The sequence below is a fragment of the Sinocyclocheilus rhinocerous genome, unplaced genomic scaffold (assembly GCF_001515625.1).
Source record: "Sinocyclocheilus rhinocerous isolate Xijiao unplaced genomic scaffold, SAMN03320098_v1.1 scaffold1568, whole genome shotgun sequence".
Classification (NCBI taxonomy): Eukaryota; Metazoa; Chordata; class Actinopteri; order Cypriniformes; family Cyprinidae; genus Sinocyclocheilus; species Sinocyclocheilus rhinocerous.
The window spans coordinates 179,815-206,563 of record NW_015660888.1 but is presented as its reverse complement, the minus strand read 5'-3'; the positions used below and the strand labels follow the sequence as shown (position 1 = coordinate 206,563).

At 36.9% G+C, this 26,749-nt stretch overlaps 3 protein-coding genes across 3 annotated transcripts; all 3 read right to left on the bottom strand.

Moving 5' to 3' along the window:
• Positions 1-1,631: 1,631 nt before the first annotated feature.
• Positions 1,632-3,568, bottom strand: LOC107725818 (homeobox protein Hox-D3a-like). Its single transcript, XM_016535216.1, has 2 exons — positions 3,043-3,568; positions 1,632-2,851 (listed from the first exon to the last, which is right to left on the bottom strand). The coding sequence occupies exons 1-2, from the start codon at positions 3,482-3,484 to the stop codon at positions 2,103-2,105; spliced, it is 1,191 nt and encodes a 396-aa protein (XP_016390702.1). The 5' UTR covers positions 3,485-3,568; the 3' UTR covers positions 1,632-2,102.
• Positions 3,569-12,074: 8,506 nt separating this feature from the next.
• hoxd4a (homeobox D4a) lies at positions 12,075-14,208 on the bottom strand. The gene is made up of 2 exons (XM_016535230.1): positions 13,717-14,208; positions 12,075-13,331 (listed from the first exon to the last, which is right to left on the bottom strand). The coding sequence occupies exons 1-2, from the start codon at positions 14,123-14,125 to the stop codon at positions 13,030-13,032; spliced, it is 711 nt and encodes a 236-aa protein (XP_016390716.1). The 5' UTR covers positions 14,126-14,208; the 3' UTR covers positions 12,075-13,029.
• A 10,695-nt stretch (positions 14,209-24,903) lies between these two features.
• On the bottom strand, positions 24,904-26,200 carry hoxd9a (homeobox D9a). The gene is made up of 3 exons (XM_016535211.1): positions 25,587-26,200; positions 25,022-25,264; positions 24,904-24,923 (listed from the first exon to the last, which is right to left on the bottom strand). Exons 1-3 carry the CDS (start codon positions 26,128-26,130, stop codon positions 24,904-24,906), a joined length of 807 nt encoding a protein of 268 aa, XP_016390697.1. The 5' UTR covers positions 26,131-26,200.
• Positions 26,201-26,749: the final 549 nt, after the last annotated feature.

Below are 26,749 nucleotides of genomic sequence, written 5' to 3'. Positions count from 1 at the left end.
TGAGCCCTTTGCAGCTCTTTGGCAGTATGTCTTTCCAGCTATGAGTTCTCTCTCATCCATGCCATGATTGTAGCCAGAGTGTGTTGTCACTGTCTCTCTCTCTCTCTCTCTCTCTCTCTCTCTCTCTCTCAGGACAAAGTCCACCCTCAGTGGTTAAACCCTTTGCAGCTCTATGCCACTATGTCTTTCCAGCTTTGAGTTCTCTCTCTTCCATGCCATGATTGCATGCAGAGTGTGTTGTCACAGTCTCTCTCTCTCAGGAAAAAGTTTGGCCTCTTGCAGTTTGAAATGTGTTTCCACAGTTGAGAAAGCAAAAAGCTTTGTTCATAAGGAGCTGGAATCAGTAGCGAGACTGAAAGCGACGAGTTTTTGATTAATGAGCTTTGAAATGCCTCGCTAGGGGGAAGCCGGGAAAGAGCCTATTCTGTTAGAGACGGCTTGCCAGTGCTTACAAAGGCAGTGACGCTTTAGGCTATTCATTACCACATTATAAGGTGCATTTAAAATACATAGACCTATATGTATTAATGCTTGCGCAATGGTGCAGGTTAATGTTATATCAAACTGTTTATAAGACAAAACACTTGCTCTGGGCCTTATGATGTGTCACAATTTCTACTGAGCACCCAAAAGCACTAAAATTATTAGCAATACTTTAATCTTGAGATGTAGGCTACAACAACTGGGCACACCGACGAGAAAAGCCTATAACTTTATCTAGATTTGCACACGGCACCAGATTAACACAGAAAGGCATCATATTTACATTACGTTTTTAAGAAGTAGCCTACCTTAACCAGCGGGAAATTTGAAATCTAGCCTATATTTGTGAAATCTCAATTTCCAAATCATAATAAACTCTCCGATAATCTGTTTCACATAATATGGTGATGCAGTTCTCTTCAAGTTTCAATTTAAAATAATTGCAATGGTGAGATTTGCTGTTGTGTTTTGTGAACAGCCGTGATAGGGGTGCGCGCACATTCACGTGCATCTGGATGGGGGGTGAGAGCGAAGGTGCCTCCTTTGTTTACTATCCTTATGTTTCCAAAATGGCGTCTCCGCCTTATGAATTGGGCAAAATCCAAGTTTGAAATCCATTCGTATCCACACACAATATGAACATTTTAAAATTAAAATGATCCTAAATATGAAAACTAAAATACATTAATATTGATGTAGCATTTGCAATTTCATTTGTTTAGCTTAAGCACTTTATTTACAAAATGTTTAACACAATAAAATATAACCTTTCCGTATATTTACCATTTCATCATTTTATGCACGGACAGTGCAACTTACAAAATAACATTTATAACGAACGTGAGGATGTGTCATTATGTGCTGGTGTTTTTAAGCAACATGATATTAACGATAGTCGGAGATTGCCAAATTTCCAATTACTACGCGTAATAATAATAATTACAATTTCGAGATTCTTGTTAATTCTTCGTTTCATAACATTTTATTACTGAATGAAGAAATAAATACACCAGTCATTATCACCTTGTTTGCACCAGTTCAACGAAATGTCAACTGCTTCTGCTCAAAATAAATTCTACAATCGTCATATAAATAATATAGGCTACATGAGAATATAAATAATGTGCATTAAAAACGATAAATAATAAATATAATACTCAGTCAAGATAAATGTTTGTCGTACAGTCTTGGAGGAAAATAATAAATAATTGTATAACGGATAAAATATGAAGAACCCATGAGGAACAGACGACTTAACAAAGACGCAATGTTTTTTTTTTTCTACAAATCCCATCTCCATAAAGACGGATGCATATACTGTCAAATCTACAGAACTTACCTTCAAGTAATACGTTATGGAAATTGCCTTCATTTTGCCAATACAGTCCTTCCGAGAACCAAACAACTGACAACAAACAATCGTGTGTATCTTCAACAGTCAAGAGAAATGGACCACAGCTATTATTAAAAATAATTACAATCATAGCAGTAATAGTAATATCAATCATAATAATACAGGATAATACGTTATGTTTCTCTCGGAGTGTAGTTTTATAAATTAGTTTAACTAGTGAGGTAATAAAAAAGCGACGTTTCGCTTAAGCACACTGATGGGTTCCTTACAGATGCGTGAGTTTGGGTGCATTCTGCAGCCTTCCCTGAGACGCGTGGTGAGAGCTGAGGTCTGTGTATGTGGGGTGGGGGTCACACGGTCCGTGGTGGTGGTTACCCGGAATCTGAGCGGCACAGCTGTAGTCCACACTAGCGGATGAGGGATGGGGAAGATGACCGAGGTTGAACATAGGGCCCGAAGCTGGCATTGAATCAACGAAGTTTCCCCCGACGTAAACAGGGCTACTTTGTAAATTAGCATTAGCAAAGCTACCATTCCCCTGCATGCTGTGGTGGTCGTACTCTGTTCCCGGGTATCTTTTCTGTTGCGGTATGCAGCCGCCCAGTGGCGCCGTATAGGCTGCCAAGCCGTACATGTTCTGTTGCGGTTTGGCGAATGACGGAGGAGATGGCGCATCATAGTTTAGGCTGTTTACGTTTGGAAGCTGACCAGAATATCCAATGTGATTCGAGCCACTTAACGGCGGGCTTCTGTCCGGAGAGTGTCCTAAGGGAGAGTGCATTATGCCTTTAGATTTCTGATCTTTTTTGTACTTCATCCTCCTGTTTTGAAACCAGATCTTTATTTGGCGCTCGGTGAGGTTGAGCAGATTAGCCATTTCCACTCTTCTGGGGCGACACAGGTAGCGATTAAAATGAAACTCCTTCTCCAGTTCAACTAGCTGGGCGCTGGTGTAGGCAGTGCGCACTCGTTTCGAGGCAGGGCCAGGTGGACTCTTGTCATCGCAGGTTTCTCCTGAACATAGAGAGCAGCAGTGGATTAATTGTTACACAGCCTATTGCATCACTTAAAAGCCAAAGAGAGACAGCCTACTGTAAACAAAAGAAACTAGGTCATAATCATATAGTAGTTGTCGCCATTTTAAGAGAAAACCATTCTCTCCTGCCACACACACTTAAACACACACAGACACACACAGCCCATACCTGCAGCTGGGCAGTTGGCGCTTTTCTGCTTTGCGTTGTGGCGGGTCTCTTTCATCCATGGGAAAATTTGCTTGGTTATGACTGGGGTGGCAGTACTGGAGCCAGTGGTGCTGGGAGATTTGTTTTTGTGTGTGGAGTTGCTGTTAGGGCTGGGTGAGCTGGCCGCTAAAGGAGCAGCCTGCTGCTGCTCACTGATACTCTCTGGTTGGCTGTTGCCCTGGCTGGCACTTGGTCGCATACAACTGCCATTGATGTCTCCATTTTTATGTGCTGGTGGCTGGACTGATGTAGTTTGAATGGGACAGATTGGATTTTGATAGTCATTCTCTATGCTGGAGGATGAGAAGCCCTGATGTGTAGGACCGTATGTATAGGAGTCAGATTTAGTGTATGAATATCCTCCGAAAAGTCCAGCATTGTCATAATAAGTGGCTTTCTGCATTGCGAAGGTTCAAACTAGAGAGCCTGTGAACCCCTGTCCAATTGCATGGACTTGTCAATCACGTGATTGGAGCTTCCCAGAGATTTTCTGTCCTTTGACCTGTTAAGAAAGAAAATGAATCAGTTGTAGCAAAGATTTTAGGATTAAACTTTAAACAATCATAGATGTGAGGTACAACAGTGATATTCTGTTGCACTCATTTGCATTTACAGAACTATACCTTCTCGATCTAAACATATCCCACTGCTAATGAAAAAAGCCCATAGCATTTTCAATATTTAAATATGAGATGGAAATAGATTTATCTTAGCTCTATAGTTTCTGGTGTCAACCTTATGCCCTTTCTCCTCTCAGCTTTCTGGATTTCATGTTCTTTTACCTGTTGTTGTTGTTGTTTCTTAGTGCACTTCATGCTAAAGATGGCAAGACAAAGTTATGTAGTGAAAAATAATTGTATTCATTGTATGTTGTTCCCTTAGCTGAACCATGCAGCTTTAATTTCTTTTGTCATCTTGTTTAAGTGCCTTCAGTCAAATCATCTACAGAACATATGGTCTACTGCCTCTTTCCAAATCAGGTTGGAAAAAGGGCAAATTGTTTTTCACCATTATTTTTAATGGTTCTTTTAAAAGTTTTAGAATTTTTCACAATTTACCATATCTTAACAGTAATAGATCTTATGTTGTGAACTGCCATCTTTCACTATAGGGCATCAGCGTTTCTCTTCAAACAATATCCCATTCTTTTCCGACTCTTTGCTCAATACAAGAATTTTTTTTGTTCAAATGTCGTTCAAGCAGTACAAAATCCTTATCGAGTGAGTGAACTATATATATAACGTATAAACTACATATACGAACTACACACACACACAAACACACACACATACATAGGCTATATATATATATATATATGTGTGTGTGTGTGTGTGTGTGTGTGTGAATGTGAATAAATCTCCTAGTTGTAACATAACAAAAAAAATTAGATCAGCCGTTGTTTGTCTATAACCTGGAATTGTGCATCTTTTACGTAGTTTGAGATGATTCGGCGTCATCGCTAAATTTGATCGGTTCACATTAATGAAATTCATCGAGTGAAGTTTAATATACTAACTGGGTGGCAGGGCTCCATGCACGCTTTTTCTTGCATTTGTTTGTGAACATTATACGAAAATGCAATCTTTATATGAAAATAAATCAAAATCCGAGATATAAATTATAGGGACGCAAATTAACCAAACACCTCTAGACTATTTTGTCCTTTCTATATATAATGTCGCACCTGATATAAATAGTGTATACTCTTTATTAGTTTATTCGGTAGCTTTTAGAACACTCTGTAATACCGGGACTCAATTGATTCCTAAATTCCCAGTTGCCATTTAATCTGTATTATAATGACATGGGTTCGGAGGCTTGTTTCCCGCCAAAGGCCGATATGAGTTGTCAGAGAAGGTGGATCACCCAAGTAGCCTAAGCGAATACGATTTGGTTTGTAGCGAATGTTGGTAGCAAAGTCTGCTAGCAACAAACTGAGATCCCAATGTGCAATAATTCTTTCTTTCTTTCTTTCTTTCTTTCTTTTTTACTATTGTTGTCTTCTTCCTAGTCTTATTCTAAAGATAGTCTTTCACCCAAGTGACTGTAGCTCGTGCTCAATACAGTAGTTATTAGACGGCCTGAAGCTCCGCACGATACATATCAATGCACCTGTCATTGTGGAGCCCGACAAAATTTATGACTGGCAATACTACAGCCGTAAATGCCTCACAGAGGGGTGAGAAGAAAGGCACTCCTCAAGACTTGGTACCGTCAGAGGGGTAAAACGCTAAGCGTAGGAGGATGGAATGTCCCGCTATAGCCAGAGCCTACAGCCCGCCAGTATAAATCCGGCTACTGCAGTAATTCACACACTCTTGTCTTGAACGTTCTTTAACTACTTGCAATGGAACACTTTTTCCCAGTTGCGCGGATAGCTGTGGATTTTAGTAAAGGATATACTCTAAATTAAGAAGAAAGTGCGGATGGGAATATTTATTTCCGACCCTAGAAGATTGGACTGGTTTTAGGAGCAGTCAAAGCTGTATCTGAGAGAGGGAAAAAAACGGACATAAGCGATTTTACACAAAGAGATGCTGGCCAAAATATTTAGCACTCATAAGCCTTTTGGGTGACCTTTGGCTTCCTCTCCAATAACTCACTGATTAATGAACAACGGACGGAAGGGACTCAAGTCACAATGCAATCCACACCACACAACTTTTTCACCGGTTATTTTAAAACCAAGAGAGCCTGAAGACGAGATTTTAATCCTCATCTTACCAGACAGATGACCTGTTCTGTTCCACTCTGAAAATCCTTTCGAAAACATGAGACGAGGACAACACCTTTGAAAAAACCTATGGGATTAATAATAGTATTGATATTATTATTATTATTATTGTTTGGTGATGGATCGCAACCTTGACAAAACTACCGATAACAAGAGAATGTACGTAGCTTGTATTTTAAACTTGTGTGTCATGTTCAAAGTCTTAATGGGATAAATGTAGCGAACAGTTCGGCCGAACATGGTCTGCCTTTATTAGGCAACAGTGTTTTTGCCCACGCACTCCCACGGTAAGTTTGGTACTCATAATAGAACAATGGGCTGTAAAACATAATGGACTCTAGAAGTCGGTATGTAAATATATACATGTATATCGGTTTCTGATGCGCATGCTTAAGTCTGTCTCTTTTGTAGAAAAAAAAAAAGGTTTTGTATGGCTATCACTTTCTATGTTGGAAACAGTGTGTACAAAATGCCAGGTTAGTGGGGAAACAAAAATCCCGTATATCGTCTCAAAATCGTGTAGTCTGAAGAATCGAAAACAAATACAGATTTGGGTTTAAGCCTCAATTTATTTACTAGATACTGCACAATGCAGAATAATCCAATTACAGAACTTAATGTTTTGTGAAATATGTAGGAATTCATAATTATTTATAAATAATCAAAAACGAATGGCTAAAAACCTGTTATTATTATTATTATTATTATTTAAAATATCATTCAGCAAACAGACATCAATTGCAAAACGGGCTTAGAACATCAACTTAAAAAAAAAAAAAGAGAGAAAATGTAATTCTTTACGGGAATAGTTAATAAATCATATTAGGTCTTAAAACCTAACCCTAAGATTTCAAACATCTAGATTGTCATGGCATAGTATGCGTTTGCTTCTTTTGAAAACAAAAAACACTTAATATATTAATTCATTCTTACATATTAAATTAAGTTGACTTTTATTGCATGCGAAATATGGTTTCATAATTTGAATTCATTTGATGTTGCTGTTTTTTTTAGTGCTTCAATCCCAATAATTTGGACTAAATCGAAATCAGAGACACTGAAATGATTGGAATTTATGGAAACGTGTATGTTTAAAAGAATAGCATATCCTAACCCACATATGTCATGTCTAACATCGCTTTGACTACAACACAAATTAAAGTGATTAACGATCTCACAATGTATGACACAGATGTTTTATACTGTGCATGGCCAACTCCAGAAAGCTACCAGAATATATAAAATAAAACAGCTAAAATAAAGCTCTACATTGTTATGACTGAAATCACCTTACATGCTAATCCATCTAAAATAGTCAAGGTTGCGCAAATCTGTAAACTAGTCTCAGTTTTTGTCTTCAAATACTTGCTTAGTTGGTATGCGATGACATTAATAAAGATCAGCTGCTTTGAATGGAATAAATCATTTTTTTTTTACGCCGGCCTAATGTAAACCCACGCTTAAAAGGTTACGTTTTGCCATGCAATTGCTTACCTGTGTGATGTCAATTTATTATATAGCCGTGCTTCTTAGTCTCAATATCTCTTAGTTCGGCTGCTCGGATATATCCTTCACCCTTTGTCTATAGACAGTACTGTCTTAAAACTGATCTCGCGCTTTTCCAGGCATTTCCATATACCAATGCAGACAGTATTCCCGAAAGAATGGGAGCCACTCACTCAGCTACCAATAAAAAGCCAAGAAGGTCTTCTTATTCCAAAACGAAATATTACTAGCAATCAACTTCCCATTTGAAAAAAAAGTGAACGTTATACAGAGGCAAGCTCGCCGAATGAGTCGACATTAGTATATTTCGGAAACCTTGTCATGACAAATAAAGGCACTGCCTTAAAATATACAAGCATATTTGTTCACGTGATCCGGATCGCAGATTGTTCTGATTGAGACTGCTACTCCAACCAGCTTCACCTCACAAATACATTTTAAAAGCAAGAGCACTAACATTCCCTCCAGCCTCACATCATTGTACAATCACTTTGCACAAGAACTCGCTCCCTTCTCCCACTGTATCGGACAAAAGCTACATTGCTATTTAATATGGCTTTGAAACCCAGACATAAAACAATAATCAAAACGTTCAAACGATGCACAAAAATATAGTACTTTTAGCACTACGTTGTCTTTATTTGAAGGACAAATAATTGCATAATCTGTGAAATATTTTATTTGATTTTCTTCACACCCAAATGTCTTACAAAACATCTTCACTTTTTTATATTATTATTATTATTATTATTATTATTATTAATTTTAACGCAGTGTAATAGGCCCGCGGATCAGACCATTATCGAAAGCAACAGCATTATGAATTTTTAGTTTTATTTAAGATGACCATTATCCGATATATAGTTATTGCTTTTTGCTCGCTGTTTTGAACAGAAATCCGTTTATTACAGGCTGCAAGAAACCGCTGAAATATTGTTTGACTATTATGGTTTAGGCAATGACAGCAATGTATGACCTCTTCAACCAAAGAGATTCATCAAAATCATCCCGAATTCTATATTGTTCTTCTCAAAAAGCAAGAGTGTGTATGGATCCATATGTGAGCATGAAATGTAAAAGTGGGTACTTTCAGTGTCTAGATTTGTACTAGTTGTGCATTAAAATACGTTCTATGTTTTCCAAATTTTCAGAATTAAAATTCTGTCACCATTCACTTTTTAACCATAAGACAATTTGAGAGGTTAAATGCGAGATGATTATGTGATATACAATCTGAATCAGGATGCTTGCTCTATGGTTGTGATGTATGGATATGTAGCTGGATGGTAAGATGGAGATGAAACGGTTGGGAACGCGGCCGAGCGCAGGATTGTCCTGAGGAGAGGATGCGAGTCGTCTCCCCTTGCAGCATATGTTCACGGGCTAATAAAAGTGAAAGATTTACAGTGCACGCCCGGCCCCCAACAGCCTCTCACCCTTTCAGGATTTACTGAGCATGATTTACAACGATGCAGATCACCGTCATCCCTCTCCAACAGTTCGAAACACTTTATGGATAGATCCACGATCATAACGCTCCATTACTAAACGAGTGGGTATTGTGGAGCTTTGACATCAATGAAATATATTGTTTTTGGATCGATGCCATTGTTTTTTTTTTTTTTTTTGTGGATTCTTATGCTGTTTTGTTGGTGGTGGTGTTTCTATAATTGTTGTAAAATTGTCATGATCCTACTTCCAGTTATATTCAGGCAGTACTTTGCGTCAATAACTATGTGATGATATTCCAGATAGACCTCTACAATGAATTTTAGCCTGTGTTCTTTTTATCTAACCAAACACATACGTCTCCACAAATAGTCTCCACTAAATCGGGAAATAACAGCATCTCTGACGGATTATAAATCACAAAGAGGCCTTCGTTAAAGCCCTGGCGGCTAAGCAATAAACACTATCGAACTGGACTTCACATATTTCATGCACAAATACATCAATATAACATTACATTACATGAGAAAATAATTACAGTAAAGTCTGCCTGTAATAGCTACTTTAAAAATAAAAGTAGTCTGATAACAGTTTTATTTTTTATTGATAAAGGTATAGATTTGGAGAGCTTCATGCTGAAGCTATTTAAGCAAAAAAATCACAATGAGCCTGAAGTTGTTTCAGTCTGTCTGCGAAGACCAAATCAAAAGACACTATTTATCAAAATCCTGACAGATATGTTTATCCGCTGTCTCACTGCAAATATTAATCTTAAATGTTTACCTACCGATGCTCCATTGGCTGAAAAGCTGTAGGAATGTGCAGGTTGCGGTGGGGTGAGGTACAGGACCGTTTGGATATTATTTTCTTGGATCTCTTCAGTTTTCAAGTCTGATAGAGTCCTCGCGATTAATGACGACGCCGTGTTTCTAGGGGACGTGCTGCATTAATTATTTAGACAATCACGTGGTCAAACAAAAAAAGATATAGAACGGAACCATATACCGAATTCTGTCTTTGGATGCCGACAGCGCAGTTTGATTTATCTTAACGGGTTGTCTCGATGGGCGAAAACATTTTCAGTGAACAGCTGGAAATCAAAAATGGCCGTTTGAGAAGCATTGTGAGAGCGGCGGTAGTAGTCGGTGCAGTGTCATTGCACATGGAACTGCGTATGGCTCTCATTTATTGTGTTCAGACATCCAGGTCAATACTCAGAATGCCTTACTGAAGGCAAAGAGATCCCCTGCGTGGCGTGTTTTCACTATGCACAAGGCTTATTAAACAAAAAATAGATATTTGAAATAGATATTGACATATACACACACACGTGTATACACACACACACACACACACACGCACACACACACACACGCATACAATTAAGATATCTGTATAGAATGGGGACGGTATACAATTGACCATGCATATGCAATGTATTCTCATTAATTAATCTCATTTTCAGCAATGTAATTGATGTAAAACGTTATCAGAGAACTACTCCACATGCATGTTTGTAAGGTAGATGTTTGTAGATGTTTCGCCTGAAATAAACTTTACATTTGGTCCTCCCTGGAGATGTTTACTGCTGTTCTTATGATCTCTCTCTCTCTCTCTCTCTCTCTCTCTCTCTCTCTCTTTCTCTCTCTCTGATTCAAGTGGCTTTTATTGACAGAAAAAAAGTATTTGCATTGCCAAAGCATTGGTAACATTAAATCACACACACACACACACACACACACACGCACGCACGCACGCACGCACACACGCACACACAGAGCCTATTTACACACATTTACGGCACAAAAAAAAAAAAAACCTGTTAAAATTAGTAGTAGTAGTATATTGTCTCTTTCACACACGTTTACTTGGCTAAATATGGACATTGCATTGACTTCTATTGTTTTTATACAGCTAGTTATAAAAACTATAACCTAACCCTAACAGAAAATGTTCAGCATTTGTACCATTTTTAAAAGCCTCTATATCTTATTTTTATAGACTGTTTTTTTTTTTTTTTTTTACAAATGAGGACGCCTCCGAAAGGAGGTTTTGAGAGAATTTGTCATGTTAACCTCACTTCTGGGTACATATTTTCCCCCACAATATGGTTCAGTAGTACACACACACACACACACACACACGCACAAACATTTTCAGTGCTGATGGACAACCATTTTTGGCACACTGAGAACAAAAAAAAATAAAATAAAAAAAAAGATCAAAACCTGTTTTGATAAATTTTGAAAATTTTCTTTAATATTTAAATAATACAAACTCTGTTGCTATTTAGCAATAACCTTAGTAATGATTGCTCATAATTCTCTTTGAAGGGCGGAAAAAACTTTTTATTATTATTTTTATAATACACGGATATCAAAATGGATATCTTCCGGTTTATCAATAATGCTTTGACATGATATTTTGCTTGATGAAGAAAAACACATGGAGGTTTATTTACGATTTGTAATTTCACAGTTATCGTAATCATTGTACAGCATAACCATGATTTTAATATGCAGGACTCGGGCAGAAACGGATAAAGTACAAATTAAGTTACACGGCGTGGCTTTACCGTGTAAGGCAAGCAAATATTAATTCAGTACATAATATTTCTTGCAGATTTTTTTTTTTTTTTTCCCAAAAAGAAACCCCTTCTCCACACGCACACATTATTGGTGCATCTGTGTGCAAAAAGCGTCTGAGAGAACCGGCTGAAGGTCCATCAGGTCAGGAGTGTAGAGGTCAGTGCTCGCGGCTCAAAAGCGTCTAATGCAACAGAATCTGTGTCCTCCGGATGAACCTGCCCGCAAGGCTTTTGTTGAACTTCTGTAAAAATACCTTTTCATGCTCTCAACGTGAAGGCTTCTGTGTGAAGACTCCATCGCAATGCATGTATGCCTCGTGTTTTTGTTCAAGGAGACAAAGACACCACAATGATAGCAGAGCGTCTAAGTTTAATCACTGTTGGAAAACCATTTCAAAATGAACACCAATCCCCTTTCAAAAATAACATAATATGAAAGTGCTTGATAAAATGTGTTTTCTTTTTTTCTACGTCTCTAGTTTCAACACAATATGACGCAGTTTGAGTGAAAGCTCTCTGCATAATATTTAATTACTGCAAAATATGCCTGTAAAAAATATGCACAATATACAGAAATATATACATATATATTTAAGAACTCAAAAACTCAAAACTGAATTTGATCATTATTGAACGGATAATTACGTTCACGTAGAACATAAAGCTTTTAACATTACATTTGAATAAATAGAAGGTTCAAACATCTTGAGGGCTAAACGTGTATCTAAAATGCAAAATAAAAAGCTGCTTTTCAAGAATTTCAGGTAACATCTGGAAGACAGAAATACTGCTTCTGCAATTGTAGCTAAATTGTTTATAAAGATGACGGGCGAGATTTATAGTGGATTATAAGGCATGGAATATTCGTGTCAAAAAGAGACATATTTCTCGATTAAATAGGACACTTTTAAAAGCTGCAGTAAACAAATGAGAAACGTCTATAACGAAATTCTTAAAAATTACATGAACATGATACAATTGCTTGACTGAAATATAATCTTTTAGAAAGTAAACCATTAATGAGGCGCGCACAGTAAACGAGGTTCAGAAGGAAATTTCTTCAGCTTTTCAGTCTACAAATGAATTTCCCAGGCAACGATTTTTTTTCCTTATTATTAACTAATTTGATTTTGTTTTTATTACTTGCACCCAGTCGACTTTAGTACAAAAAAAAAAGACATTCGTAATTTACTATATGCTGGACATTACTTACTTAAGTTCTCTTTAATGATTAAGTTAAGATAAATTGACCATAATTGCCATAATGCGTTTAAAAAGAGGAAACTGTTGATATACAGATATTTAAAAAAGGTGTGAATAGTGCCACTAAAACGAACCATGCTCTGAAACAAATTTGGCAAGTTTGTGTAAAATAGCGTGAGCTTTCTAACGTTTTACTGTACCTCGTGGTGGCACTTGAACCATCATTCGATGCCTCATATCCCTTTTGCCTCAGTTACAAAGGGTTACAATACTGGAAATATTGAAATTGAAATTTTTTTTTAACGCATAGCAGCTTTTATGCTGCATTTAGTCATGGTGTGTGCTTCTGGTTCTCAGTTTTTGGCACTTGTACCCAACATGTCATGATTCGCTACCATGCAATGTCAAAGAAGCATTGTCTATTACATACAGTTCATCTGTACATCTGGAGGGAGGGAGAGATATCCACTTATAAAGTTGTGATCTCTGTCTGGTTGTCCTTCTGAGCGTGTTGTGAATGCTGATTTCCAGCTGACGCCGATCTTCCTTTCGTGTTAGGTAGTTTGTGATCCTTTTTCCATTTCATTCTTCTGTTCTGAAACCAGATTTTAATCTGTCGCTCAGAGAGACAGAGGGTATGCGCGATTTCAATGCGACGCCGTCTTGTTAGATATTTGTTAAAATGGAACTCCTTTTCTAGTTCGAGAGCTTGCTGTCTTGTGTAGGCTGTCCGAGAACGCTTGGGTTCCGGTCCTGTGTAATCCGGGTTCACTGTGAAAGACAAAAACACACTTACGTTAAAAAAAAAAAAGAAGAAGAAGAAGGGGGAAAAAGGAACCAACCATTCGCTTCCTTGTGTTTAAACTTACTCACTTACTTAAATTTCTGGTATAATTTCAGTTTCGGTGAATTTATTTCAAAGTTTATCACTTCTAAATTATTCAGTTCAAAGCTTTGGGCCAAGTGGACTCTCAGTACTGCAATAGTGTCCAACAGAGCTAGCGGCCTATTTCCCAAGCAATAAAAATTTATGGCTGGTGTAATTGGCGGCCCCTTCAGAGGAACCTATAAATATTTCACTGAATGATTTTAACTGTGACTAAAACAGCAGAATAGGGCTGGCCTACAAGCAGACAGCAAAGAGAGTTAATCTTACCCGTTGTAACGTGCACTTTCTTCATCCATGGATAAACTACAGCAGGCTGCTTGGCTGATATCCCGTTCTGGCTCTTTGTGTTTTGTTGTTGTCCACAAGTCCTCGGTCCGGATATCTGGACCGCAGGACACTGCTCTGTCTGTGCGGGATAAGGGCTAGGGTGGCTGTCTTGATCCTGCACATGACCCCGCGGCTGCACCGACGAGCCCTGGACAGTGTTACAACTGTAAGGCTGTTCAGAGTAGTTTGACCGTGAATAGATTCCGGGATGCTGGAAATCAGTGTCCTGCGACGGACTGTAGTAGCCTGGGCTCTGTTCAGGTATATAGCTGTTCTGAGAATATTCCTCACAAGGAGGAAATTTGGGATCCACATACTTGGAGTTCACCATGTACGAACTCATGGCCATTAATTTCTGAAGGTAGGAAATACTAATTTTTCTGGAGTTGTCTTTTTTCTCCCTCCATAAAGCCCTCCTACTTGCTGTCAACTGAATAAAGTTAGGTTACCATGTGACCAGCTCGGCCAATCGAGGTGGAGGGACTTCATCAACCGAGAAGAAGCTGTGCACACCTAGTAGTTGATTTCACAAACTTCACATTATCTGTCAATTAGGACAGTAACGATATAATATGAAACTGAATTGATTAAATACCCGGTCGGTGTAAAAATAAATAAATAAATAAATAATATTTGTGTATTGAGACCCAGTTGCTAATGCCCAATATCACATGGGAGGATCCCTGCTTACTACACATCTCGTGATATCATATAAAACATGTCTTTGCATCACATATATGTGGCCCAATTGGTAAATTAATATCCAACCAAGCTAAATCAAACCCAAGCGAGGGTTTTTTTACCTAGTAAAAACAAAACAAGACAAAAGATAAAAAACGGCTCAGGGCACAAAAAGAGTCACATAAAGCCAGCAGACAATTGATGGAGACCGTCTTTGTCATGTAGAGGTCACTCAGAAGTTACTGGAGTCTCATCATTCCAGCGCTTCTCATCCTTTCAGCTCGCTGTATAGGGCGCCCTGGTTCGCCATCTATGCGCCGCGCCAATCAATAATCAAACGCCACATAAAAGAGAATAGCCACATATGTTAATCATTAGGTAACGTTTTAGTAAGAACATTAACAAGAACATTATCTCATATATATATATATATATATATATATATATATATATATATTAACTATTGCTCTCTGTCCTGTTTTATAGGCAAACATTGAGATTTGAACGCTATATAAAAGGTTAAATATGTTGACTTATTTTAGTGAAAACAGCAGTACATAGCACTGTTGAGACGACTGATCAAAGCATTTCGTGACAGTTCACGTAATCAGAATCATATAATCATATTATGCAATTATGTAATTATATGCTTATCATTTCATATTCTCCATTGCACGCAAGTGGTTTTATTCGAAGTTCTTGCGTCGACCATATACTCCCCTAGAATCGAATCCGTGACTGTCATTTTTTTCACACAAATTCGGTTCTACAGGGTATATATAGACGACGGAATGCATTCGCCCAACTGACAAAACATCTTCGAGAAAAAAAAAAAAAAAAGATTAAAATTCAATATACAATGAATCCGTTATTGCAACCGTTCTGACTCAAAAATTCTAGTTTTTCATTAAGTATAATTCATTTCCAAGATTACGATCAAGTTTGATTTGATTTTTTAAAAAGGTTCAGTGCTTTTTAATAGTCTTTTGATAATACAGATGTTTAACAGTGGGGGGGGATCTTCAAAGAGGCCCACAGCTCAATTTGAATTTATATAATAAAAGGTGACTAATCTCACTAATAAAAATATTTTATTCTCTATACAGCACAACATATTATATTCACCCAGGCATATAGGTGTGAAGGCTTTGTGCTAAATTCTACTCACTGTGAGATGCAGTCATGGCAGTCAAATTGATCAGGTGGCCTTAAATCCCTGTGCTGTTTGGATACGTGAAGAAGCATATAAAGGAAGGCTAAAGGCCGAGAGGTCAAGCCGAATCATTTACAACACACATCACAAAGTTTCATTATTTTTTGCAAGGCGACAGCGGTAGCGGAAAAGGAGGAAAGTTCATGGATAGTACACGACCTCCTCTGATAAGCAGCTCCTGTGGCCCTTGGCTCCCGGTCACCAGAGCAATACTCCAAAACCATGGATCTATTAAAAATGTAAGGATCAAGAACTCTCAACATTTAAAAATATTTACCAATTTTTGTCGTTACATCTAAATTTGGTTAACAGTGATGTTCAATTTATTTGTATTTAATTTATACTTCATTGCCATTCTTTTCTTAATAAATAAAGAAATAAATCAAACATAAAAACACATACATATAACATATAAAACATAAATCTTATACATAAATCTCACATATAAAACAATGAGCCGTTCAAATACATATCTTGTTTAATTTGACAAGCTGTATCTTAACTGTGTTTCCATGGGTGATTGTAGCTTTTTGGAACAAAAAGGCACGCGATTTAAAAGAGTTAACAATACATTCGAAATTATGCAGGCTATTCATTCTTGATATTACATTTCTTTAAAGGATTAATTCATATTTTTGTATGTTTTGATATTTACAAAGAGTAGCCAGTCAATGTGCATTTTTATTACGCGTATTTCATTTATTTTTGTTAGACACCGTGACCCGTGTTTCACCTTGCTTTGCGACTTGCTCAGGCGGGTCAAAGCCGAGTTACAGATGAACAAAACAATGAGACGGTCACCAGTTGTTGTGACCTCTGATTTTAAATGAAAATATCTACTTGTGAATTTTTTTTTTTCAGATAATTTGCATGCACATAGGGGTTTCTGTGATATGAACCGTTTTTATTTTTTGTATGCAGAATCGTCAATTTTTATTAATCGAAAATTTAATGATTTAATTATTTGTAAAAATCATTTTAACTTAAAAGGGAATTACCAACAGTTCGGCTATTAACCACTTAAATATCTGATTTTCTTCAAACGTTTACTGCAAAATATCTTGATTAGCCTTCTCTTTATATAATGCACAGATATGTTTAACTGATTGAGGTTTGACTTTACATTAAAAAAAAATAATAATAACTTTCAAGTTATTTAACTGAAATAGTATGACTAAATAAAACAGTGACCAAATTGTGTAGCTATTTTGTTTACCTTTATAACATGCACATAAAATTAGATATCTTTGCTGTTGTTAGCTAATTCAGACCATTTAATTCAGGCTTTAATGAACATGACTTTTGTCCTTTTGTATTTTTTTCTGATCAATCTAAACAGCCATTTTTCAGGGATAATAATTAGTAGTACAAAGTATGGTTCAGGGCCAGATTGACCATTTCTTTTGTTTGGGGGCGCTAGAGAGCTGGACAATAAAACCCAGAAAACCTGCTTATTACACAGTTCAGTATTATGTCCAGAATGATTGTGTATCGACTAACTGATGTTTTCGTTTGGACAAATTTCTCTCTAAAAATAAACGGTAGGCTACACTATTTTTCACGATGAAGCGCACTACACAACAGGTGTAAATGAGTAACAATAATTTGCAGGTTAAATGCAAAAAACAAACAAACAAAAAAAACAACGCACATTAAATTACTTTCGTCGTATTTATAATACGGTAATCAAAAGACAACTCTCAATATATGTGTATTACACACTTGGAATCCAACAAAACAATTATTTAAAAAAAATAATGAGTAAGTAAAGCAATAAATTCAAATGCATTGCCTTCGTTGTATCAAAAATGTGCATTTTGACTTAGCCTATATAATAATAACAATAATAATAATAATAATAATAGATTTCATGTATACAAGCTAAACAGTGAAAAGTTAAGGAAGCAATCTTTCATAACGTGGCGCCACAACTGCACCAAAACCGGACTACTGCATAACATTTACGTCACCTCCATTACAACCTATTTTTTCTCTCCAAAGTTACCCAACCACCCAAAACTGTGCACAACAACACAAGAGGAGATCACAGAAACTAATCAGCGCTGGCTTGGAAGCTGACTATATGAAACCACAGTATGAAACATTATGGCACAATTCAACCACGCACAAGTTCAGTGACACGTACTGAGGACACGCTTACCTCCAGAAGCAGGCGTATCACGTAAAGCGTATCGACAAGTTTGTATATCCATGATCAAAACAAACGTGGAGCCTCTTTCCTCTGCGGCGATACTGGGATCGTTTCTAAACCGTCTGAACGACCTTTCTAATATACAATGTGAATTATATTTTGGCTTGTCAACTCCCTGGCCATAAAACAAAGTTTAATGGCATCACGTGCTTCCCCACAGCCATTCATGACAGCGCGCGGGTGCCATAAATAATCCTGAAAGTTGCACTTATTCAATAATGGTGATTATTCTGATCTCAGGAGGAAATAAAGACACGGGGTTGAATTAGCATTCACTGCACTCAAAGGGGAAAAAAATACACTGTCGAAATTATTTCTTATTCTAGTAGACTAATGTCTGCTATATATTTTGGCAAATATTTATTGTAGTAGTTCTTATCCAAGTATTATAATTCGGTGTAGTATTTCTTAACCAAGGCGTTGCTCAAGTCTGCATGTTATTTTGCCACAGTTCGCTCTAGGATAAATGAGGTGTTTTTGAAATCTGACGAGTGAACTAATGGGGTCATTTTTTTCTGACTGTAAATTTAAGGTAGTTTAAAAAATAAATAAATACACTCAAAATACATCCATGGTGAGAGAGAGTGGACAAAAAAAAAAAAAACATCCAACATTAGCGCCATGTGACGAGTTGTCGATTTATGTAAAATGGCCATTGGGAAAGTTTCTGTACACTGCGTATTATAGTAACATTTACTGGTAAGATAAATGTTGTCATCTCTGAGTGTCCCCTCTTTATATTTATCCAGATGAATATAAAGTCAACTGATTAGTTGAATTGATAGAATTGATAATTCAAAACATTTCACAGATTATTCAAGGGCATGGAATGTGTACAAGGCAGTCAACTGTGAGTGTTTCGGGATTTTCGAACTCACATTACAATTAAATATCTTGGGTATTTTTTATTATATTTTTGCTCGTAATATGATTGTAATGTTGAAACTATTAAAAAGTAAACCAACTTTTGTTTGTAAACCAACATTTAAAAAAATGCTGACATGTGAAAATGAAAAATAAATAAATAAATAAATAAAATAAAATAACAATCAATAATTAAATAAAATATTAAATAATTCCAACCATTCTCACAGAGACCCTGAAAGTATTGTTTTTGGTTCTAAAAATAAGCATTTTTATCAGTTAATAAGAGAACTGTGTGACTGTTGTGTCACATGACTGCGACAACCAATCACAGTTACAGGAAATGACCTCGAGGACAAAGCTGCAGATAGCGGGCAAGCAAGTTCCAGAGTGTTAGACAACAGCACCGCCTGCCGACCAAAGCAGACACTGCCTAGGTGTTCTGTACGTGCCAAACGTTCCTCGTTATTATTTTATTTTTATTTATTTTTTTGCATAGCGGCTCATACAGAAACTACAAGAAGTGCTTACATAACTATATTGTATGTAGCCTATACTTTGAATATCACATCACTATTCAAATAATGTGTCAATACACAATACAGCCTAGGCCTACATTATGCACTTTTTTTAGGACATTTAATATAATGCGATCTGTTTTTTGAAAAGGCAACACTTTAAATTATGTGGTTATAAAAGATAAATTAACGACAATGCACACTGCATGATTATCAACCGGGGAAAATAATTTTAAACTATTCTAGGAGAATTATATATATAATTCTAATGTAATATTAAAATAAACTCTTTACTAGCATTTCAAGTTTGAATTGCAATTAAAAAAAAAATACTGAGATGAAGTGCTTTCTAAAGTAATTGAATTTAATGTTTATATGAGTGGGTATTGCTCTGGTTTCGGTTAACTCGTTTGTAGGCTCCTCTCTCTTCTTTTGCCGCATTGCAGTGAGGTTGTAAATACCTCTGCAGCGGCCTGTCAAAAGGATGCCTTGTCTCTACTCAAAATGTACTATTTATTTTTTCTTTTAATTGCAAAAACAGTGAATACCCTGTGAGTTTGATTTTATCAGCCTGCCTATGCTGTTGTCACAATTTGAAATTATTATCGCAAACCAAAAACCTGCTGGTCCTGTAGCTCCTGACTATAGCATATATTTTCCAGCATTTTCAATTTAATGAAATGTAAACTTACCAAACAAAGCCCTGTAATCCATGTTTGCCTCCCGCGCTGCTGGTGAATATTATGAAGCTTGTTTCAAATCAGTCGTCCAGTACTGTATTGCTTGCTCTGTTTAGAAATGCAACCCTTGTAACACCCGAAGCATCTGACAACATACGTAATCGGTCATGCACGTTACCAAAGCCTTGAGTTTGTCTTCTCGATCTCTAACACAGATAACAGTACACTGCAAAAAAATACATATTTAAATATATGAGTACACGGTATATTTTGGATTCGGAGCCTTTAGCCACAGAATGTAGTGGGAAAATCGCTTGGGAAATCAGGAAAAGGGGTCATGAAGACGTTTGCGTCTTGCACATGACCAGTGGCATCCACTGACAGACGAAATAGGCCCATAAAAAGATCTATTACAAAGCTGTAAATTGTCTCTAACAAAAAGGAATCTGGGCTGCCGCAAAGCCTCTAGTATTTTGCGCATAATGACTGAGCCAGCTGCACTTCCTCAGCAAAGAAAATATAGTCACAGACATCTGCTAAGAGAGAGTGTGTTTGTGGGTGTGTGAGAGAGACAGCAAAACAGAGAGAGGGAGAGAGGCAGGCAGAGAGAGAAATTGTAAAGACACGCTAAAATGTTGTTAATTTGTGTTGTTTTGTAAGTATAAAATATGTAAAATAATTGAATTAGTTTGAGTTTAATTTAGGCCTACCTAGAAATGTACATAATTGTAGCTATAAAATCATATTAGCCTAGAAAAGTAAGCACCGACTACCAATAAAAAAATTGTATGTGTAATAACTAGGTCTACTTAAATCTACTTTAATGCTCACAATGCATAATATTAGATAATAGGTACGCTACGAATAAGGGATGAATTTTGAAGCTAAGTGTATGAAATTATTGTAATACTTTTGTTTAAACTGAATAATAATTGATACTAATAGTTGATCATTGCATAACTTATACATTTTATAAACGACAATAGAAATACACAGTTCTGAATATGGTTCTCATAATGTGCTTTGATCAACAAAGCATCGATTCATACATTTGTTCGCTATTTAGATTGGGAGAATCTTAGAAAATAATAATTTGCCTGTGTTTCTGTTTGTGTGTCTATTTGAACACTAATTATGTTTTTTGTTTCTCCTTGTGTGTCAAAAGGACTGCTATCAGTTCTGAGGCTGGAGGTGTCAGAAGAGCTGTAGACGCCAGGCTAACATTATGGTTTTGCATACAGAAATCGCGATTTTATATATTCTGTGCAAAATTGTTAACACGAATAATATATAGGCTAATAAAAAATAAAAATTAATGAAATTAATTATGCATGTATATTTTGCTAATTTAACATCAAATAACACTCTCAGTTTTTTGTTAAACATTTATTTTAGAGTAAATTAATTATCATTTAAAGAAACCGAATTTAGCGTCATGTGTATGTATCCAACCCGATCTCATGAATGTGCGTATAAATAGTACGTCAAATAAAAACGAAAATTCCTGGTATTGATACGCAAAAATTGACTTTGGCCTGTATATGCTACGCGATGGGTAGGTTTAGGGTTGAGGGGTAGATGCGTATCATATGCACGCGAAAACTGCGCATCATATGCACGCCAACAAATTTCGTATCATATGTACGCGAAAACTGCGTATTATATGCACGCCAAACACATGCGCATCATATGCACGCCAAAGTCAATTTTTGCGTATCATTACCACGAGTTTTCGTTTTTATTTGGCGTACTATTTATACGCATTTTCATGAGACCGGGCTCATATATCAGTTAAAAGCTGCAGCTTTTTAACGCGGGCTTATTACCATTGCTTGTAATCACCATGTTTTATTTATTGCGTATATCACTTCAGGAAAAAAATAGAATGTTTGCGTGCATAAGTGCTTCTGAATATTCAAAATTAAAACTAAAATTAATAAATGAAACAAAAAATACATACAAATAAAAAAAATAAATACATAAATACCTTCACTCGGGGTACGTGTATATTCCTCTTTTCTAAGGACAGACATATCTCTTTCAGAAATATATAATTGAATTCAGGTTTGTATGGAATAACGGGGTAGGTATGGAGAGGTGATGGTAGTGGTGGTGGTTGGGGGGGTCTTGAAAGGGAACGCCGTTATAATCAAAGGGAAGCTACAGTAATCTGAAAACAGATTTTATGCCCGACAACCTTGAAGTCTCATCCAAGGGAACATCTGAGACGGAGGCGAGCGCTGATTTAGGCACGCTGGTTCCGAGCCAGTATTACTATACCGGACGATTTACAGGCTCGGTAGGCTATTGTAGCGACCCGGCCTCTCGCAGTGTCGTAAAGACCCGCTGTCTTTGAAAGTTATCGTGTGCGTAAAATTTAGAGCGGTCGCAGTGACACGTAATTCCACCAGGATTCGACTGATAACTGGCGCTCCGTGTCGCAGATTTCCCGAGCAGATACAATTATTGCATCAGTGCTGGCCGTCGCCATACGCCATCACATGCCTTCCGTTCAGCATTTTGTGGAAATGTTGATCCGCAGGAGAAAATACTTCGTCCAGTGTGTTATGTAACTCGTTGGTGATGTCAGATCGTTACAAATGCCAGTGGAATCAGATGTGATTGAGAGCTGATGTTATTTGGTGAACAGGCCCACAGCCAAATTCTGCAGTCAGGGTGCTACAGCATGCCTCAAAACAGGTTTGCTTTTAGTTATAGATCACATGACAGACAGGGAGGGAGAGGAAGGAAAGGAAAATTACATTAAGTGTATGTTTTGCTCTTTTCCATCTATGTTTGGAGTCAGCGGAATGCTGTGCTTTTTCGGTTTGTAGGCCTACTGCTTTCATTGCATTTGCATGTATTCATTTACCACTACTACTATTAATAATAATAATAATAATAATAATAAGAAGAAGAAGAAGAAGAAGAAGAAGAGTTATTATTAGAAACTGTTGTTTTGTTGAAACACTGAATTACCAACATCATATGTAGAAAAGTGTTAACATTTCAGATGTAACAACAAATCTATAAATATTTAAAACTAGATTTAGTTTGTAGTTGATTTTGTTTTTCATCGTGCGTTATTGCTTAAAACAAATAAAGCAAACGGCTTTGTTACATTTATATATGTTGCTGTATGCTGTTTTGAGTAAAGCGACATTTTTACTTTTCATTTCTAAATGTTCTCCTGATGATTCCATTTGTATTGCACTTTTAGTCGAAAGGAAAGAAACATTATGTTAAAGCGAACGTAAAGTGAAATAAACTGTAGTAACCTCACTTAGTAGTCTACCTTATAAACTCCTTTAGCCCAATTGTTATGGGTCATTATTAATATAATAAGCAAATACACATTTGATAGAGAGCCCGGAACCCCCAAATCGTAATAATATAATAAATTCTATCCACAAATGTCATCTACATACATTTATCTGTTTAGCCATAACTAACCCACACAGTGCTCCATACTGAGATACATGCCCAATGGCCAAATTCCTTGTCCTTTCTCAACCCATATATAGTATTATTCAAAACAGACCCTGCAAATACGGATGCACCTTAACCATGGGAGAACTGAGCGCATATGTTTGTCCCGAAATATTAACTTTCTGGAAGCAAATTCGAATGTAACTAATTTTCCAGTAGTTGCCCTGTTTTGATATCCGATTAAGCTCCTGTAAATAAATGTGCACAGCTACGCGCAGCCCTTTATTTTCACAGAACAGCTATGCCCTCTAGTGGCAATAATGTGCACCCCTGTTTATTCTTGCATTCTTTGAAAATTGCGGGATACATACATGTTTCTTTTTTGCAGTCACGTTCCCATGCATTTAAATATATTTTGAAGTCTATTTGTTCAGAATGAAAAATAGGTGATGCAACGAATGCATGACAGCTAGACGCTGATATTTTACCTCTACTCAGCTTGTCATAAGTATATAATTGGATGTTATGTCGACCTTTTTTCTAAGATGGAAACATCCCTGTTGCATTTTGTTGTAATAGCAACACCCCAAACGATTGTCAGCTTTAAGGTTTGTAGAGTAGAGATGCATTTCGTGAATAAACGTGACTTTCAGTGTACTGGGGGGGTCGATGGCGCTTTAGTCTCACCATCAATACATCGACCAGACGCCCCGTAGAAGTGTCTACGTTTTTGTGTGCAAGTAACAGACAAAGAACCAGTGAGGTTAGTTTCAAAGAGAAGAGCAATTACAGTCCTATACCATAAACTCATTTAGACCAGACGTCTGGCTCTTTCTATAGCTTTATTGGACCCAATTTCTTCCTGCTCTAAAGCAATTCTTGGTACAGGTTTGACGATAAATTGGGGTTCTTTGCAACACCTTTTCCTAATCATAAACTTTTTTTTTCAATATTACCTAACAATGAATCTGTATTTTGTGTTCAGCATGAATCAAAATGAGTCTTGTCGCAGGTCGTAGCACCGTATATAAAAACGTATTTATTACAAACCTTTATTTAAAAGGCCTGTACATATAGCAGTGTGCAGTCGAATATGCAATTTATTTGTAAAACGGTGTAAAAAGAGAACAATTTCACAGTAGGTGCACGAGTAGAGTATTTAACCAAGCTTGTCTACACCCAAATTCACTATACAACACTGATGTATTGATGCATCTACCACACCAGCAAGAGCTTCAACTAGAAAAACACTAGTTTTGAAACGAGAGATTAGAAATATGAGATTGTACGTAATGACCAATTTAAAAAAGAGAAATTAACGGCACAGTAAATTATTACATGTGGCTGCATGAAGGTGAAGAGCGGGTTTTGCATGCATTATGGACAGAATTAAAGTTCACATTCAAAACTGATCAGACCACGAACCATATCCTAATTTCCTATAAGACATTTTAGTGGTAGGATTTTTATGAATAAGGATAAGTAACTTCTGACGCTGAATTTTACTTTGAAAGATAGGACACTGAATTCTCAGATCCTGAATGATGGTGCTAGGAAACCGATTTTAGACGTTTTAAGCCAAGCTACTGTATAATTTATTGTGGAATACGCTACCCATTCATTTCAAGTCACTCACATAATAACTCACATATATATGGCATATCTTCTGTTGAATTATATATATTCTTCATTTTCATTCTTCTGTTCTGAAACCAGATTTTAACCTGCCGTTCTGTTAAATTCAGGATTCGTGCAACTTCATAACGACGATCCCTCGTTAAATACATGTTAAAAAGGAACTCCTTCTCTAATTCCAGAGTCTGATATTTTGTGTACGGGCAACGTTTCTTTCTTGTTGATCTCGCATGGATCCAGTTTGCTGCAGGGTTGCCTGAAAAAAAAAAAAAAAACGTAAATAAGCTTTACGTCCACAATTGATTAGAGCACTTGATTAGACTGGCAATATCAAAGGGAGCTAGCTATACGTTAATATTTATCCATAAAAAATTGTGTGTATGTGAATGCAACTATTTGTATCAATAAGCTATATATATATATATATATATATATATATATATATAGCATTCTCACTATACAGACGAAGGCAATATTTCGGCCCGTGGTAAGAGCCCGGACACTTTTATAGGTTTGTAAAGCCTCCAGTTTGGGACAGTTGGAAGGTTGTAAATCAAGGGGCAATTCATTTTACTTACTTGGGTCAAGTTGTTGTTGTTTTTCGTCTTTAGGTTCATCATGCCTCGAAATATCATTTGCAACCGTTTCTTCAGTCGCTTTGTCTACGCTCTCGGATACAGCGTTGCAACTATACTCGGGAATCACCGGCGTTTCTCTTTCAAACGTCGCGCTTTCAGTCCTTTTCGAGGGTAAACTTTCAGTCTTTGTGCCGCTGTGCCGACTACTAGAGTGGAACCCCGATAGAGAGATATGGTTTGAGACTGGTTCTATCCAGGAGCGGACGTATCTGTTGTCTGAAAGATGGGTCTGGTGAACGTATGGATGGTAAATTCCGGACACAGCAGCAGTAGATGGTTGATGAACCGAGGTCCAGGACGCAGGGAACACGGTTGACGTGGGAGCGAAGCTGCACGAGGAAAAGTCCGCATTTTCCACCACACCTGACGGCCTCGAGGGCGCGGTGTGTGAACCCTGGACATAACGCGCTCCGTACACATCCTCCGTGTCGTGCCCCATAATAGAGTCCACATAATAGCAACTGAGAGCTGAACTAGTCGACATTTTTGGATCCCTTCGAACTCATATAAACCGTTACTCTGTTTCAGAAACCTTGCCTCTGAACAACCATAGTATTTTTGCTGCCTTCATCTTCAGTGATTGGTTGCATGAATCACGTGATCATATTTACTAATACAGAGAGTAAATCAGTCCGCTTATAACGGTATGTTTGATTTGTACTCTTAAAAATAAGATAAGAAATTATTTTCATCTTACACTTAGATGCATTGATATTCTGCATTCAACATGTTTTAAACCAATACTTTTTTTTAACAAGGTCATATTAATACATACATTTATTTCAGTGCCAGCCCTCACCCTTGATAGCTTAACAAACGATCCCAGCAGTTTAAAATCTTGCAGAATTTCGTCATAAGGTATGTCATACTCTAGCCTTGTAAAGTATTTTATAGAGTACCGAGTTGCAAGTCCTCGTAAAATAAATGTAATAACATGCTGTAAAACAACGAACCACCACAGCCTCACAGATTCTCAGATTTTATAAACGGTCCTCGCTGCTTTAGTGTTAAGATCTGCAATTCAGTTGTTGTAAGTTTGATACTGACTGTAAGGTGTTATAAGATTAACACAGGAAGTAATATTTGTGTATATTTTTGGTACT